The sequence below is a fragment of the Pseudochaenichthys georgianus genome, unplaced genomic scaffold, assembly GCF_902827115.2.
Source record: "Pseudochaenichthys georgianus unplaced genomic scaffold, fPseGeo1.2 scaffold_973_arrow_ctg1, whole genome shotgun sequence".
Taxonomy (NCBI): domain Eukaryota; kingdom Metazoa; phylum Chordata; class Actinopteri; order Perciformes; family Channichthyidae; genus Pseudochaenichthys; species Pseudochaenichthys georgianus.
The window spans coordinates 35,001-52,391 of record NW_027263496.1 but is presented as its reverse complement, the minus strand read 5'-3'; the positions used below and the strand labels follow the sequence as shown (position 1 = coordinate 52,391).

At 43.4% G+C, this 17,391-nt stretch overlaps 1 protein-coding gene across 1 annotated transcript in view; it reads right to left on the bottom strand.

The window, feature by feature from the left end:
* Positions 1 to 1,163: 1,163 nt before the first annotated feature.
* Positions 1,164 to 17,391, bottom strand: part of pstpip2 (proline-serine-threonine phosphatase interacting protein 2) — a 22,049-nt gene continuing 5,821 nt past the window's right edge. The window contains exons 3-14 of the mRNA XM_034080258.1: positions 15,213 to 15,287; positions 13,007 to 13,041; positions 12,804 to 12,910; positions 12,001 to 12,063; positions 9,350 to 9,448; positions 8,853 to 8,898; positions 8,389 to 8,468; positions 7,895 to 7,993; positions 5,477 to 5,573; positions 2,140 to 2,224; positions 1,994 to 2,025; positions 1,164 to 1,380 (exon numbers count right to left, since the gene is read on the bottom strand). Of these exons, the coding sequence (XP_033936149.1) occupies positions 1,325 to 1,380; positions 1,994 to 2,025; positions 2,140 to 2,224; positions 5,477 to 5,573; positions 7,895 to 7,993; positions 8,389 to 8,468; positions 8,853 to 8,898; positions 9,350 to 9,448; positions 12,001 to 12,063; positions 12,804 to 12,910; positions 13,007 to 13,041; positions 15,213 to 15,287 (874 nt within the window). The 3' untranslated portion in view covers positions 1,164 to 1,324. The remainder of the gene's footprint in view (positions 1,381 to 1,993; positions 2,026 to 2,139; positions 2,225 to 5,476; positions 5,574 to 7,894; positions 7,994 to 8,388; positions 8,469 to 8,852; positions 8,899 to 9,349; positions 9,449 to 12,000; positions 12,064 to 12,803; positions 12,911 to 13,006; positions 13,042 to 15,212; positions 15,288 to 17,391) is intronic.

Genomic DNA, 17,391 nt, shown 5'->3' with positions numbered 1-17,391 from the left:
CCAGCAGTTTCACTTTTCTACCTTTAAAAGGTGGGGTAGGTAAGTTTGAGAAACCGGCTCGAGATACACTTTGTTATATTCCATGGAATGCTCTTAACATCCCGATAGCAATGAATATCTGAAGTGCTTTGACAAAAAATCCATAAAAAAATTTCATCAGTGGAAGCCGTGGCGCTGTGAAAAGCACAACCGGCCCGGCTAAAGTAACTGGATGGCCTCCCTGCCTGTCAGCCTCCCATCGGGGCACAAACTTATCTCGTGCCCTCACTGGTCTTGTGCGCGTTCGTGTGTGTTGGAGGAGGGGCTCTGTGAGGAAGTGGCAGATTTTCTCCGGTTGTGTATTTTCAAATTCTAGCGATCTCGAGCCGGTTTCTCAAACTTACCTACCCCACCTTTAAGTTAAAGAAAAAGTTTACAAGTATTCAGAAAATACTTGTATATTTTTAATTATCACACTCATCCATTTGAATTGCTCCAACGTAAACCATAGCATAGAGAGCTTACATTAGAGTGTGTGTGTGTGTGTGTGTGTGTGTGTGTGTGTGTGATCTGACATGCTACTCTCACATCCGAGAGGAAATGAAATGAAGAAGGCAGATGACCCATTTTCTCGTTTTATGAACTTCCTTTTTTTATTGAGAGAAAGAATAGATCCACAAAAATAAATACACGACTGAAGATAAATTAAGATGCAAAGGTTGAAAATAGAGCTTTTAAATATATAATATAAACACAGAAAAAGCCTCTATATCCAGACGGTAGAAATGACTCCACCCTTATGTTGCGTTCGGGTCTCCCGTGACCCATTTGAATAACTACGCTCTAGTTTTTTTTATCTGAACGAGGCTTCCTGATATCCTCCACAGCAGCTACAAAACTGATTGACAATTTTAGCCAAGTCTGAAGGTCTCTAAAAAAAAAAAAAAGTGTATAATTTGGTGTTGGGTTCTGGGGAGACCCTGCAGAATTGTTGTGGGTCACTCAGGGTCAAATTTGGCCCAATCAAAATTCATCTTTGACTTTAGACACCCCTCCCCCCCCCCCCCCCTTCATCCACTGTAACAATACTTTTTGTTTTATGAGTATTTATTATCACATTTTAAATAAAAAATACTGAGCATTTTACCCCGTTTTGATTTTATAAACACACAAGAACCGAAAAATAAAACAACTGCTTTTATTTACACTGATATATTCAATATAGTACCTCACCTAAAAATATACATGTGCACGGTTATGGCTCCTTTTTTACATCTGGTTATCGTTTCAGGGAATCACAAAGGAGGAAGTGATAAGACGGAAGTTCCGTGTGTGCGTGTGTGTGTTAGTACTGGATAACACTGTAGCCTGCGTCCTGCACCGTGGAGTAGATCACATCGTCTGCAATCAAAACAATGTGTGTGAAGCAGAAGTGCAGTTAATAATCAAAAATCATCATTATCTTTTGTGTCCGCTAACGTTAGATCAACTTGTCCCATGATTAAGATCCTTCATTCAGTCTAAATGTAGGGTTGAAAAGAAACAAGATGTGAAAAGTGTATGGTGAAAATGTTGCTTAAAACTGGATTAAAAAGTCAATGTACGACAGCTAGGAAAGACCAGAGGAAACTGACTGAAAATGCATGTGGTACATTTGTGTTAATTTCCCCCCTAAACATAATATATAATAAACATACATTTCTTTTTTCCGCCTGAATTATTATCCCTCTCCCGACGCTACGTAATTATTTTCCTTTTTTTCCAAATTTTTATTTAATTTTGTATTTATTATCCAAATCTGCAAAATTACTGAAGTATTTTTAAATAAATGTAGGAGATTAAAAAGTTAAATATATCTCTAACTGTAGTGGATAAGTATGAAGCAGTATTGAATATAAATACGAGTTAGTAATGTACAGGTATCCTCAAATGGTAGTTACTAGTACAGTATTTTATTTAATTACTTGCTTTCCAAAACAGTATTTAGGTCGAACAAGAAAGTAAATATCCTTACTGTTTTCTGTTGGATCAGGTAACGGCCCCCTCCTGCAAATTCCCAAGACAAGATAAGTCAGTTATTATTCTGAAAACGTGTTTAAAAAGTTGGTTAAAATACTAAGTAAAAGTAAAAGTTAGGGGGGTTAGACAGACAGTTCTTACCTGGGGTTTTGTGGAGGCGGTCTGGATGGAGGAGCTCCAGGTTGAGCCCTCTGACCGCTGTAGAAGTTCTCATACACAACCAGAGCTGTGAGAAAAGGAATAATAACTTGTTAGAAAAATGTCCCCGGCTTGAGCTTCAATCTCAGGATCCATGTATCTGGGATCCTCTCCAGAATGGAAGGAGTCATCACATACAGAGCATCAACTAGTTCCTGAACAGTGTCCTTCACATGCTGATATCCAAGAGAGGGAGTCACACAGTCTCAAGATGGAGGAACAGAAAGCAGTATCAATGTTTACTTCAGATTAGCTCCACGTCAGAAATGAGCATGCTTGATGTCTCTCTCCATAGAGGCTGAGTCATCATGTTAATCACATAGCTATCATCTGCCTCAAACAGTCCTGATGCTCTTCCAGGTCATCACACATCCTGCCATGTTCACAGCTACAGTTGGGATACCTTTGTGAGCATGCTACTCTCATGTTGGAAGAGGACGTTCAGGGTTTTCCCTACAATTACTAATCAGCAATGCATGAGTGCGTGTTATCTGATCAATATGTTCCTTTGTATGTGCTTTTAGGCAGAGCATACACCACTCCTACCAGGTGTAATGTTCCAGTTAATTACACAAATGGGTATACAACTTTTTATCCCTCTTTTGGGGAATATTTCAAACTCAGGACATAAGGAACGTGTAAATGAAGGATCTGTGTTGCATTTATTTGAATGCATTTCACTATAACAGAGAGCTGCAGAAATGAGTCCTTAAACCAAGGTGTGAGTCAGCATGTTTGCACTTCCTGTTTTCTTGTGTGTTTAGTTAAAGGATTTAAATGTTCATCACACCCAACATTAGCCGCCTTTAGCTTAGCGGTGGTGACGTGAAGTCATGTGACCGTGCTGTAGTTCCTTTATAGCCCAACATTAGCCGCCTTTAGCTTAGCGGTGGTGAAGTCATGTGACCGTGCTGTAGTTCCTTTATAGCCCAACATTAGCCGCCTTTAGCTTAGCGGTGGTGGCGTGAAGTCATGTGACCGTGCTGTAGTTCCTTTATAGCCCAACATTAGCCGCCTTTAGCTTAGCGGTGGTGACGTGAAGTCACGTGACCGTGCTGTAGTTCCTTTATAGCATAACATTAGCCTCCTTTAGCTTAGCGGTGGTGGCGTGAAGTCATGTGACCGTGCTGTAGTTCCTTTATAGCCCAACATTAGCCGCCTTTAGCTTAGCGGTGGTGACGTGAAGTCACGTGACCGTGCTGTAGTTCCTTTATAGCATAACATTAGCCACCTTTAGCTTAGCGGTGGTGACGTGAAGTCACGTGACCGTGCTGTAGTTCCTTTATAGCCCAACATTAGCCGCCTGTAGCTTAGCGGTGGTGACGTGAAGTCATGTGACCGTGCTGTAGTTCCTTTATAGCCTAATGTTAGCCACCTTTAGCTTAGCGGTGGTGATGTGAAGTCATGTGACCGTGCTGTAGTTCCTTTATAGCATAACATTAGCCACCTTTAGCTTAGCGGTGGTGATGTGAAGTCATGAGACTGTGCTGTAGTTCCTTTATAGCATAACATTAGCCACCTTTAGCTTAGCGGTGGTGATGTGAAGTCATGTGACCGTGCTGTAGTTCCTTTATAGCCTAATGTTAGCCACTTTTAGCTTAGCGGTGGTGATGTGAAGTCATGTGACCGTGCTGTAGTTCCTTTATAGCATAACATTAGCCACCTTTAGCTTAGCGGTGGTGACGTGAAGTCATGTGATCGTGCTCTAGTTCCTTTATAGCCCAACATTAGCCACCTTTAGCTTATCGGTGGTGGCGTGAAGTCATGTGACCGTGCTGTAGTTTCTTTATAGCCCAACATTAGCCGCCTTTAGCTTAGCGGTGGTGACGTGAAGTCACGTGACCGTGCTGTAGTTCCTTTATAGCATAACATTAGCCTCCTTTAGCTTAGCGGTGGTGGCGTGAAGTCATGTGACCGTGCTGTAGTTCCTTTATAGCCCAACATTAGCCGCCTTTAGCTTAGCGGTGGTGACGTGAAGTCACGTGACCGTGCTGTAGTTCCTTTATAGCATAACATTAGCCACCTTTAGCTTAGCGGTGGTGACGTGAAGTCACGTGACCGTGCTGTAGTTCCTTTATAGCCCAACATTAGCCGCCTGTAGCTTAGCGGTGGTGACGTGAAGTCACGTGACCGTGCTGTAGTTCCTTTATAGCCCAACATTAGCCGCCTTTAGCTTAGCGGTGGTGACGTGAAGTCATGTGACCGTGCTGTAGTTCCTTTATAGCCTAATGTTAGCCACCTTTAGCTTAGCGGTGGTGATGTGAAGTCATGAGACTGTGCTGTAGTTCCTTTATAGCATAACATTAGCCACCTTTAGCTTAGCGGTGGTGATGTGAAGTCATGTGACCGTGCTGTAGTTCCTTTATAGCCTAATGTTAGCCACTTTTAGCTTAGCGGTGGTGATGTGAAGTCATGTGACCGTGCTGTAGTTCCTTTATAGCATAACATTAGCCACCTTTAGCTTAGCGGTGGTGACGTGAAGTCATGTGATCGTGCTCTAGTTCCTTTATAGCCCAACATTAGCCACCTTTAGCTTATCGGTGGTGGCGTGAAGTCATGTGACCGTGCTGTAGTTCCTTTATAGCCCAACATTAGCTGCCTTTAGCTTAGCGGTGGTGACGTGAAGTCATGTGACCTTGCTGTAGTTCCTTTATAGCCCAACATTAGCCGCCTTTAGCTTAGCGGTGGTGACGTGAAGTCATGTGACCGTGCTGTAGTTCCTTTATAGCCCAACATTAGCCGCCTTTAGCTTAGCGGTGGTGATGTGAAGTCATGTGACCGCGTGAAGTCATGTGACCGTGCTGTAGTTCCTTTAAAGCCCAACATTAGCTGCCTTTAGCTTAGCGGTGGTGACGTGAAGTCATGTGACCGTGCTGTAGTTCCTTTATAGCATAACATTAGCCTCCTTTAACTTAGCGGTGGTGATGTGAAGTCATGTGACCGTGCTGTAGTTCCTTTATAGCATAACATTAGCCTCCTTTAACTTAGCGGTGGTGACGTGAAGTCATGTGACCATGCTGTAGTTCCTTTTATAGCCCATTAACTTTTTGATAAAAAAAATCATAAAGTGGTGTAAATATGTGGAGATTATCCCGTTGAATTTAACGTGTAAGTATCATAAACGCTTGTTTGATACAGAGATTATTTTCTGCAATAATCCGAAATCCAATGAAAAATCCCATTGGACCACCACTCAACTTTTATTTTTATGTCCAACCCTTTATGAGTAACTACAATTGCATTCCCAGGTTAATTATTTACTGTGTTGTGTTTTGATTACCTGGAGGTTTGTCGTCGATTCGCCTGAGGTTTACGAAGTGTTCAATATCCTCCTGAACATCACACTGTTCAAACGACTTCCTCACTTCCTCATACAGCTACACACACACACACACACACACACACACACACACACACGTCAAGTTCAGAGTCCAATGTCTTAGATATACAGTAATTGGCCAAGACAGTTTATAAAAGTATGTTCTTTATAATAATGAAAGATGTGCTTCCTTAATTTGTGTAGTATTCAAAATCAATATATAATGGCAACGTAATTATTTTACCACAAGTTTAATTGTATTAAATGTATTTATTTGAGTTTAAACAAATGTTTATATTTACATTTTTATTATATATATTTTTTTGTCACATATATTTGTATGTACATATAAGTGTTTATAACAAAAACGTTACAGTTATATTAAATCAGGATGGGGCTCTCAAAGAGCACAAATATGGGGGAGGGGGTTGTATGGGCTCAGAACAGTCTCATAATACACACATGCACACAGAAGGATCCACACTTGTGTTTTTCAATGCACACACAAATGTGTTCCGTTTCATATTCATGTAAATAAAATCCAAATACAGAAAAAAGTTTTACATATGTATTTTTGATCCACACATTTGTTTTCCGTTTAAAACCGCTGAACCTGCAAACACAAGCCGCTTTCTGTGTGTAATTGTTTCTATCGATAGCCAATCAGATGTCTCCTTCATTCTAAGCCAATCACAATAGCGCGCCCCCACGAGGGTATGATTTCTTGCGTTCATGACACTTCATATACGCATTTGCGCAGTCCGGTCAGCTCGCTAAACAGAGGGCGGAGCTTCAGGTGATCATGCAGAGCAGCGTGTCTCCATCAGACTCAGCAGCTGATCTGATCTCTCTCTCGCGTCCGGTTAAACTTCACTCGCGTTTATGTCCATATCGATCAGATCCAGCTCTCCTGATCGGCCTTTATAGAGAGAACCGATCAAACTATTAAGAGTGAATATCGGCCGATAATGACCGGCGGGGCTCCCCCCGTTGACAGTTCACTGTCGAGCACTGACTTCGTAGTGCACTGATCGATTAGGCTAAGCTAACCTGTAGCTGCTCCCTCCACACTCACAACAACTTCACACAGACATAAAGAAAGCAGCTGTATTCGCCACACAGGAAACACACATTTAAAAACGGGTTTGCCTGCCGTCTTTGTGTACACAAGCATTCATCAATGGTTTGGAAAGTGGCGCTGTACCTTAATAATATAAAGGCTTGTATTTGCGTGCATTTCCTGTTCGGAAAGTGGCAATGTGAGAGTGGACTGGAGGCTCCATGGCTGTCAGCTCCGGACTGCGCAAAATGCGTATATGAAGCGCTACGTCATGAACGCAAGCAAGTTTGTAGGTGCAGAGGTTTCAAACGGAAAACAAATATGTGTGGATCAAAAATACATATGTAAAACTCTTTTCTGTATTTGGATTTTATTTACATGTATGTGAAACGGAACACATTTGTGTGTGCATTGAAAAACACCAGTGTGAATCCTTCTGTGTGCATGTGTGTAATATGAGACTGTTCTGAGCCCATAGTTTTGCACCTATCCAACTGTATCTGTGATTAATTGCATTTTATACATACATTTAAAAACCAAATAAGAGTCTTTAAAGGTCCCATGTCACGGCCATTTCTACTGATCATAATTCCATTGTGGAGGTCTACTAGAATAGATGTATATCGTGCAATGTTCCAAACTCACATTGGTTTCTCACAGCATCTCTGTCTAGTCTGTGTATTCACTCTCTGTCCTAAACGGCTTGTTGGAGCTCCTGCCCCCCCCCTGTGAAACCCAGCCCGAACACGCACCCGCAGCCTGGCTGGGAGTTTGTGTGTGTGCCCAGGCTGAGTTCCGCGGTGTCTCGCTGTCCCCGCAGCCAAGAAGTAAACAATGGAAAAAGAGAGATGTCCAGCGAGGCGTTCTGGGGCGCAGACGGGTCTTCTCTGTGTTAGAGCTTTACTCGCTACAGGGTGCACTTTGAGGGGTGTGACTCTGCAGACCATTCACATGCAGAACAACCTTCATAGCACAAGGGGACGGGTGATAACCGGAAAAGCATGACATGGGACCTTTAAGCAAAAAATAAATCTGCATTATTATATTCTTTGGTCCATTTAGGGGCTTTGTAACACGCCTAAACACAACACTTACATATCATCACCCTTTAAAGCTGACATATCTTTATTTAATATCAATTTTTAGTTCCATTTTTGGTCTCCCCCACTTGTTAAAGGGGAAATATCTGCTAAATGCTGCACTGTGTTTAGCAGCTGGTCTGTACCTCTGCTGTCTGCTGACTGATTAACAGATTAACACCAGCCCGTGGAGAATTATTATAATACTCTGAGTTTAAATATGAATGCAGCTGGCCTCACCTCGTCGCTGGTCACGCACTGCTGGGAGAGCAGGTTCAGGTGAGTCCACACGGTGTTTCTCAGGAAGTTAATGCGCTCCATGGACTGCTTCTCAAACATCTGGGAGAGACGACAGAAACATTGAGCTTGTTGGTTTAAAAGAAGAAAAAAAAACACTCTCTCCCCTCGGACTTTTTATGTTTTCTATTCTTAAATCAAAAAGGAGAACGACACACAGGAAACTCAAGATGGTACATTTTCCACACACACACACACACACACACACACACACACACACACACACACACACACACACACACACACACACACACACACATTGAAGTGACTGTTATTTTGTATATATTGATTGTATATATATATATATATATATATATATATATATATATATATATATTTTTATATATTTGTTTTTGTATTCGGGATTGTGCGAAACGGTATTCCGATCTCTCTGTCTGTTCAGAAACTGAAAGACTGAGAATAAAGTTGGAACTCACCTCACAGGCTTTGATATGTTCCTTCAGCCATTCATCTTGAACTTTCCCCACCGCGGTCACGTTCTGCTGGTATAACCTGTCTGCCAGTCAAACACATACCTGACTTTAAACAGCATACATACATTAGCAATGCCCATATGAACCATAAGGCTCTCTCATGCTGATGTGTACCCTCTTGTAAGCATGCTAACATACGCTAATGGACTCTTAACTCATAGTGAGGTAAATGGGAACGGCCTTGCCATTTTTTATGAATTGCAAATTTAATTACTGCAATTCACCCTGTGGCGAACATGCATATGTGTGTTAGAATATTTCACTCTGTGTTGGCCCCAAAATGCCCCTGACCATGCCAACACCTTCATGCTAGCTCACTGCTATCGGTGTGTTCAAATGGCGGAAGGAGAGGCGACATTTAAAGCCGTTTTTTGACTAAAGTTATTTTTTTACATTTGAGCTCTTACCTGCTTCTTCTGCATTCTGTTTCGCCTGCTGCGCCTTCGAGAAGAGCTGGAAGGAGATGACGTAGAAACACATGCGAGTACAAAAGGCTAACGAATACAGAAATGACTTTAAAAGGTCAACAATTCTGTGTGCCTCTCAAACATTAGTAACCCGAGACGGATGGAGGAAGTGTAAAAGAGACATAAACATGGATTGTCCAAAATAGTGTGTTTTTACAGAAGCTGAATCAGCCAGTCAGCGAGAGAGGAACCATCAGAGCTCAGTCCTCAATCCAATGTCTTTAAAGGGGCCGCACTCGGCTCAGGTATATTGTGTGTCGATTATAATGCCCTTTACAGGTTTTCAGAGCCTAGGCTGGTTTCCGTTAAATACTTTTGCAAATTAATTTTATAATAATATGCAACCAAGAATGACTATGTAGTCTTTTCTGTACATGCATATGGAAGGAAATACATGATCCAAGTTAATAATAATGTCATTGTTGACTTCGCTGTACCTTCTCGATGTGCTTGGTGTTGCTGGTGTTTGTGTTTCTGTTGACGTTCTGATCGGCTTCTTCTTTGTCTCGGCACTTCTGTTCGTACGTCTTCTTTGACTGTCGGTTAGAAAAACACGCGTTATGACCCACATGTTTATCACCGTGGAATCGTCTTTAGAGTTGTTTCAGACACACTGCATGACAACTACTTCTTCTTATGCAAATGATCTGGATGGCACTGAATGACACACACTTTGGTTCACTTCCCCCAACACGAAGAGGAAGAAGAGAGACGGGATGATCGCTGGCTTTTCACAACACGACTGAAACCCCACGACCAACATCAGAGGAGTCTTTTATTTAGTTCAGTCAGACAACTCACGTGTTTCTCTGACATGTTTGTTAGAAGCAGCATATCCAGCATATTCCCAAACATACAAACGTTTCCCAAATTGGGATCAATAAAGTTCCGTCTGATCTGATCTTATATAGTTTGGCGTCTAGACTCGGGCCTCATCACTCCACAGATTTACACATAGCTCGCAGGCTTCAGCTCTTATACTACTTTTAAATCCAGGCTTAAGACTTTTCCCATCTTACACTGCACTGTAACCACACTTGCCAACCCTCCCGATTTTCCCGATTTCATTGGCCTCTCCCGGTTTCCTCCCGCGGTCACATTTCTGACAAATTCAGATTTACTCACGACTGTTTCCACTCTGACTTTAATACAGCTACACCATTGTTTGGTTTCCATGGTAGCGCGTCTCTTTGGTAGCGGGCGCAACTCAAAGTCTGAGAGGGTGAGGAAGATAGTCACAGAAAAACTGAACAAGAATCGACAACTCTACCCTCTGCTCACTCCTCTCCTGTACACATATGCTCCATCGAGGTGCTCCGGGCACTTACAATGCCAATAAGCATGTTAATGTTAATCTACAGCTCCGGGGAGCCAAACAAAACCATAAACCACATCACTCCTGTTCTTCAGCAACTTCACTGACTCCCCGTCAAATCCCGTATCGTTTTTAAGATTCTGATCTTCACCTTTAAGGCCATCCATAACCCCCCTTCCCTCCACCTCACTGCACGCCCCTTCCCTCCCCCTCACTGCACCCCCCTTCCATCTACCTCACTGCATCCCCCTTCCATTTACCTCACTGCATCCCCCTTCCCTCCACCTCACTGCACCCCCCTTCCATCTACCTCACTGCATCCCCCTTCCATCTACCTCACTGCATCCCCCTTCCATCTACCTCACTGCACCCCCCTTCCCTCCACCTCATTGCACCCCCCTTCCATCTACCTCACTGCATCCCCCTTCCATCTACCTCACTGCATCCCCCTTCCCTCCACCTCACTGCATCCCCCTTCCCTCCACCTCACTGCATCCCCCTTCCCTCCACCTCACTGCACCCCCCTTCCATCTACCTCACTGCATCCCCCTTCCCTCCACCTCACTGCACCCCCTTCCATCTACCTCACTGCATCCCCCTTCCATCTACCTCACTGCATCCCCCTTCCATCTACCTCACTGCACCCCCTTCCCTCCACCTCACTGCATCCCCCTTCCCTCCACCTCACTGCACCCCCCTTCCCTCCACCTCACTGCACCCCCTTCCATCCACCTCACCCCCTTCCATCCACCTCACTGCACCCCCCTTCCCTCCACCTCACTGCACCCCCCTTCCCTCCACCTCACTGCACCCTCCTTCCATCCACCTCACTGCACCCCATTCGATCCACCCCCCTTCCCTCCACCTCACTGCACCCCCTTCCCTCCACCTCACTGCACCCCCTTCCCTCCACCTCACTGCACCCTCCTTCCATCCACCTCACTGCACCCCATTCGATCCACCCCCCTTCCCTCCACCTCACTGCACCCCCTTCCATCCACCTCACTGCACCCCCCTTCCCTCCACCTCACTGCACCCCCCTTCCCTCCACCTCACTGCACCCTCCTTCCATCCACCTCACTGCACCCCATTCGATCCACCCCCCTTCCCTCCACCTCACTGCACCCCCTTCCATCCACCTCACTGCACCCCCCTTCCCTTCACCTCACCACCTCACTGCACCCCCCTTCCCTCCACCTCACTGCACCCCCCTTCCATCTACCTCACTGCATCCCCCTTCCCTCCACCTCACTGCACCCCCCTTCCCTCCACCTCACTGCACCCCCCTTCCTTCCACCTCACTGCACCCCCCAAATCACGTCTCAAAACACATCTCTTCACACTCGCATATCCACCCTGATCATTATCCATCACACATCCTCTGTTTTAGGATATTTATTTTATTTTGTATATACTGCATTGTCTTGTTTATGTTTCTTATGCTGCTGTTATGTATTGTGTACAAATATATATATAAATGTATATAAACAAAAGAGGTTAAAGTAAGAATATGTTATAACAAATAAAATAAAATATTGATATAAACATACAAAGTTAAAATGTCCAATAAAAAATAAAAATAATTAAGAATATGCAAAAAAATAATAATAAAAAAATAGATATTTATAAAAGTACAAGAAGTTATGCATTATTATTTCTCTAGATTGATAGTAGTATTAGTTCTGCATGAGAAGCAGCTTCAATGACACATTTACAGGGAAAGAAACTTGGGAAAAGTTCACAAATGTCTGTAATAATTAACTCTTAACTCACATCCATGGTCTTCTTGTACTGCGAAGCCTTCTGTTTGTGCAGAGCGTCCATCTGCTGCTCCACCTGGAAGGAAAAGGTTGGGATTACTGATGATTTATTGTTATGGTTTTTACAGAGATCCCCTCAGCGCTGATTCAAGGCCTCCTATTGTGCTATTTTTAGGCATATATTATGGGTCTCAGTCTCTCAGAAATATATATAAAAAACATGTCTATGAAGTGTTTTGCTCAAAATACCAAACAGATCATGCATTTTAGAAATCCCTCATATCCCTCTATTCCAGCCCTGTTCAAAAACTGCAAGTTCGGGGTCCTTAGTTTGAAAAAAAAGAGGGGAGGGGAAGCTAATGCCTGCTCAGAATTACACGAGATACTCCGTGATTAAATGCCATCCTGTTCTAAACCAGTCTGGATCTCAAAGGCTTTCTCTCTTGCCGGTTACACCACAAGGTGAGTTCCTTTCTACTTCCTGCTTCTTCACACACATGCTCTCCAGCACAGGTTAGCTCTGAGTGTTAGCGATGCTAATGTAAACACCGACCATATTACGTCCAAAACAGTCCGGCGTTGTTTCTGATAGCAACGTTTCTGATTGGGTCCACATTTCAGATGTTACGTCATATCGGACGCAAATCTGTATCAGCTCCGTCGTTTCCCGTTTTTAGAGATTTGGGTACGGAGGAAAAGAGAGGGCTTTATTTTCTGACGCTGCGTGAGTTCCCCGACACACCGGGGACACATGGTGATGAATACAAGACATCACAAAGTGCATTTTGCGTGATAGGTCCCCTTTAAAGCTCCAACCTTTTTCCTGGCGTCTTTCTGTTTCTCCCTGAACTCCTCCAGCTTCTTGGCCTCCTCCCTCAGGCTGTGAGACAGTTGTAAGTGAGACAGACTCACATGTTCAGTCTCTGCTGGCGCAAAAAACATATTTAAATTCTGAGCTACACATCCAACAGATACTAAAACGGACGGGGAATAAAGGGAGTGTTATTCAGATTACTTACGTAACTTGAGCATGTCCAGGGAGCGTTTTAAAGTGCTGAAAGAGACAAAGAAAAGTAGATCAGCTTTACAAACCGGGCAGGAAATGTACTCAACATGTTCAATGAAATGCCTGTTTGATAAAGCTGTACAGAATACCTGCTTTGTTTATCACTGAACAACGTACTTTGTGCATGTTACGTTTAATATTCATTATTTACATTACATTATATACTATGTGTATTTTTTGTTTCGGACACTTGTTTATTTTCCTAATTATTTATTTTTCACATTTATTTAATTATTTCGTTATTTATTTATTGATATTTATTTACTTTATTTATTATGATACTGTCTATTAAGTGAATACTTAATTACGCATTATCCTCGTGTTTAAATGAACTAAAACACATTCAGCCTAAGCAAGAACTAGTGGCTTAACATTAAAGTATTCAGCACCTCTTTTCCCCCTCTGTCTGAAACCAGTCTGCTCTGATTGGTTAGCTGGCCGGCTCCGTTGTGATTGGTCAACCACTTCGAGATGTCCCGCCCCTTATCCTCACATGTAAAATGTGATAGAAGGCTAGCTAATAGAGCGGTGCAGGATCGACGTTTTGTTTAACTAGTTTTTCGGAAAATAGCTGGAGATATAAGGTCTGTGGTCGAGACGCATCGAAGAGACGGATCTGGTGAGTTTTGAAGAGTTGACGTGTCTGAAAAACGATGGTTGTTACCAAGTGGCTGAATAGGACTACAGAAGTCGTGGAGGTCGTTGTACGTCATTACGCCGAACACGTAAACACTCCTCTAAGTTGGTTAGCCCTGTTCTGCTTGAAAGCAAGTCCCTGCCTCCTGCAGAGTGTTCAAACTAACGCTTCAACTCATTCCATTTAGAATCTGTGTGTTTGAATATGGATCTGAAGTCGGCGTGACGTTGAAGTCGTGCTGCTGGACTCGGCTGTAGTTCCTTTAGAGCACGGGGGTCAAACTCAAATACACAGTGGGCCAACATTTAAAAAAAAAAAGGGTGCTAGTGGAGGGCCGGACTGGTTCAATGTTTCTAGCAGAACTTATTGAAATGAACTTATTGCACATATTAAACCTGGAACTAACAAAGCTTAAACTATTGCCTATAAAAACAACATTACATAATCAGCTGCATTCATTTCTCACGGCTCTATCTGCAGCTTCTCCAGAGTCACTTCTTATGAGTACATTTCCCCACAGGCCAACAACAGCTGCAACAAAACTATTCCCCTCAGAGAGAAACCAAACATGCCGTGTTGTCGTGAGAGGAAGTGCAGAAGGAAGCATCCATTGAACTCAGTGTGCTGCTCTGAGATGCTAGCTCAGACACTTGGCGTCTCATCTCGGGTGCGAGGTCATCAATGTTTGGGCTCTGAGCGGAGGAGACCCTCAGGATGGAGAGAAGGTGTGCGTGCAATATACCGGCGGGCCAGATCTAACAGGAATTAGAAATTATCCTGCGGGCCGAAATTAAATCCACCACGGGCCTGATTTGGCCCCCGGGCCTCGAGTTTGACACGTGCTTTATAGCATAACGTTAGCATTTTGCTTCTGGCGATTATATTTCCGATTACAAAATGATAAAAGTAGGGTAGACGTGTGGAGATTATCCGGCTGAACAAAACGTGCATTTATCAAACCGGTTCCTTTTCCACAGATCTTATTTTTTACGATATTCCAAAGTCCTATGGAGAAAATCCGTTGCTTTTTTGTCGAGGGAACCAGCAGCTCACTTCCGGGTCGGCCGACACAAATACGTCGTCACTGCATGTTCCACAGTGGGTGTTAAGCCTTGCAGAACATTTACATGCTCACAACCCCATATAACAAACTACAGGAAAGGCACAATAGGGCCTCTTTAAATCCACACATTGCCTTTGTGTGAGAAGCAGGGAACCTTTAATACAAAGGCCTATTATTAAGTAAATCCAGTTCCCCTCCCCCGTTAATCCTCCTTCCTCTTCACAAACAGAAACTGATGTGTGACCGCGGACAGAATGGGAAGTGAACTTGCGGCGCTCAAAACATTATCGCAACTTAAAAAGACTTTTATATTTTCACTTTCAAACTGCGAACCACATATTTACCACAATCCCACGCCGCCTAGTAAGCATGCTCATCTTTAACCTCTCTTTCTGCATCCAAAAATACGCAGAAACAGTTTTATTAACTTCTGTTTAATGTAAATAAAAGCACACTCACTTCATCTCATTGTGTCCACACACTTTCTTGGACAACCCCAGGAGGTCTTTGGCGTATTTCTCTTCAATGGAGGCCCTGAAAGACACAGTTGTACGACATGAAGGTCAGCTTACAGACAGATAGGGCAATTCTTTATCTGATATACTGCGCATGTATTTTCATGACGCTTTATGATGAGTGTACATATGCAAACCAGTTGGTCATCAGGATCATTTAATGGACATTTTTATTAACATCGTGAAAGAACGTCAAATATGAATTTAGGACATTTAGAACGTCAAATATGAATTTAGGACACAATAGGCGCTTTCTGAGAAAATAACTCAGAATAACGTTATTAGCACATTTTTACAACTTGAGGACCGAATGTTTTTAATAAGGGCTATACAAACGTTCATACTGGGTAGATTATTTAGTTTAAAAACAATTATCCAACGATTTACAGACGTCTCTTTCTCAATGTAAGTCAATGGGAAAAAGTGTTTCCGGGCCCAGCGACTGAAACGGCAGTGTAGTACCGCCGTTTGGCCACAACGAATATTTTCCTCAGAGTCCGGTCATTTCCTGCAAAGGCTTGGATTTTAGCCTTTGCAGACCATTTACATGCACAAGAAAGCACACCAAAGGAACCCGTTAATTCGGGTTTTTTTTTTAGTGTCACAGTGAGATAAGAATAGGCGCTTTCACACCCGAGTGCTTTTCCCAGGAATAGTTCCGATAGTTCTTGGGATTTTGCGTTCACACCAAAAAGATCTGGAACTAGAACTTTTTTTCGGGACCTTTTCACATTACATAACTTTACATTACATTTTACTTGTTAGACGCTTTTATCCAAAGTGACTTACATACTCAATACTGTGGGCAATCCCCACAGGAGCAATTTGGGGTGAAGTGTCTCAGGGACACAACGACATGCTGACTGCAGTGGGACTCAAACTTCCTATCCCCTGATTCAAAGTTCAGCGCACTACCCCACTGAGCCACACCCCTTTTTAGTCCGTGCTAGAGAGGTGGTACTTTCCTGGGGAGGAAAAGGTTCCAATTTCTGATTGGCTGGGCGAATTGCAAACCACGGCCCGTAAAACTCTGAAAAGATTTGTGAAGCCGCCATTTTATTTGCTCGCATTAGCATTATTAGCATTAGCCCAGCGCGCCAACGGAGTGAGGGTGTTTCTCAATGTCAAGGAAGGATGCTCCAGAGCCACTTTTTCAAGGATGCTACGTCATCAAGTGCCGCCGAAGGACTGTTCCAATGTCCAGGCTCCTTGGAATTCTACCGAGGTCGGCGACCTTCGTAGCGAGAAATGTCGAGGCTGCACATGTGTATCCTCCGCGGTCTAAAAATCCCCATAATGCTTTGCGCACGGACCAATTTCCCAATCTTTGGCGGAAATCGTGCTCCATTTAAGGCGGGGCCTCGCATACGACGCACACCTGTTCCACAAGTCTTCGTTTTCCGAGGCTAGGAAGGATTCTTGCCTCGCTTCTGAAGGAAGTGACTCGGAAGACATGTTCTACCAAGGAAGCGTCCTCGACATTGAGAAACACCCAGAGACTAACTTATGGCAGAACAAAATAAAACGTGGGAGCGGTGGAGTGGTGATGAGGAGGTGTCGGCGCTTCTGGTGATTTACCCGGGACTTCGGGTGGCAGTATGCGCCGTGAAGTTGTTTGCGGCCTGCCAGTAAACCCAAAGCAGCAGAAGAAGAAGTGACGTCTGCGGCTTCATTTGCGTAATCTTCCCTCAGGGACTTATTCCGGTGTGAACGCGATTTACTAAGACAGTTCGAGGGACTAAAGAGTTCGGGGGAACTAAGTACGGCAAAGTACTCGGTGTGAAAGCGCCTAATGCAGGGGTGTCAAACTCAAATTCATCGCGGGCCACATTAGCATTATGGTTTCACTCAAAGGGCCGGTTGTAACCATATAAATATACGTGTATAAATACATAATATATACAAAATAATGTATTAAATAATACATTATTGCCTCTGCATTGGATTATTATCGGATAGGGTAATAACTTAGTAATTAACTACGTCTGAAAGCAGAAGTCCAGGGCAAATAATTCTCTCTTCAGTGCGCATGTCACAGTGCGCGATGCATTGTGGGACATATCGTCTGTAAAGTGGCATGTAACCGTATAAGAACATATTATATTCTTTGCAAGCTCTTGCGG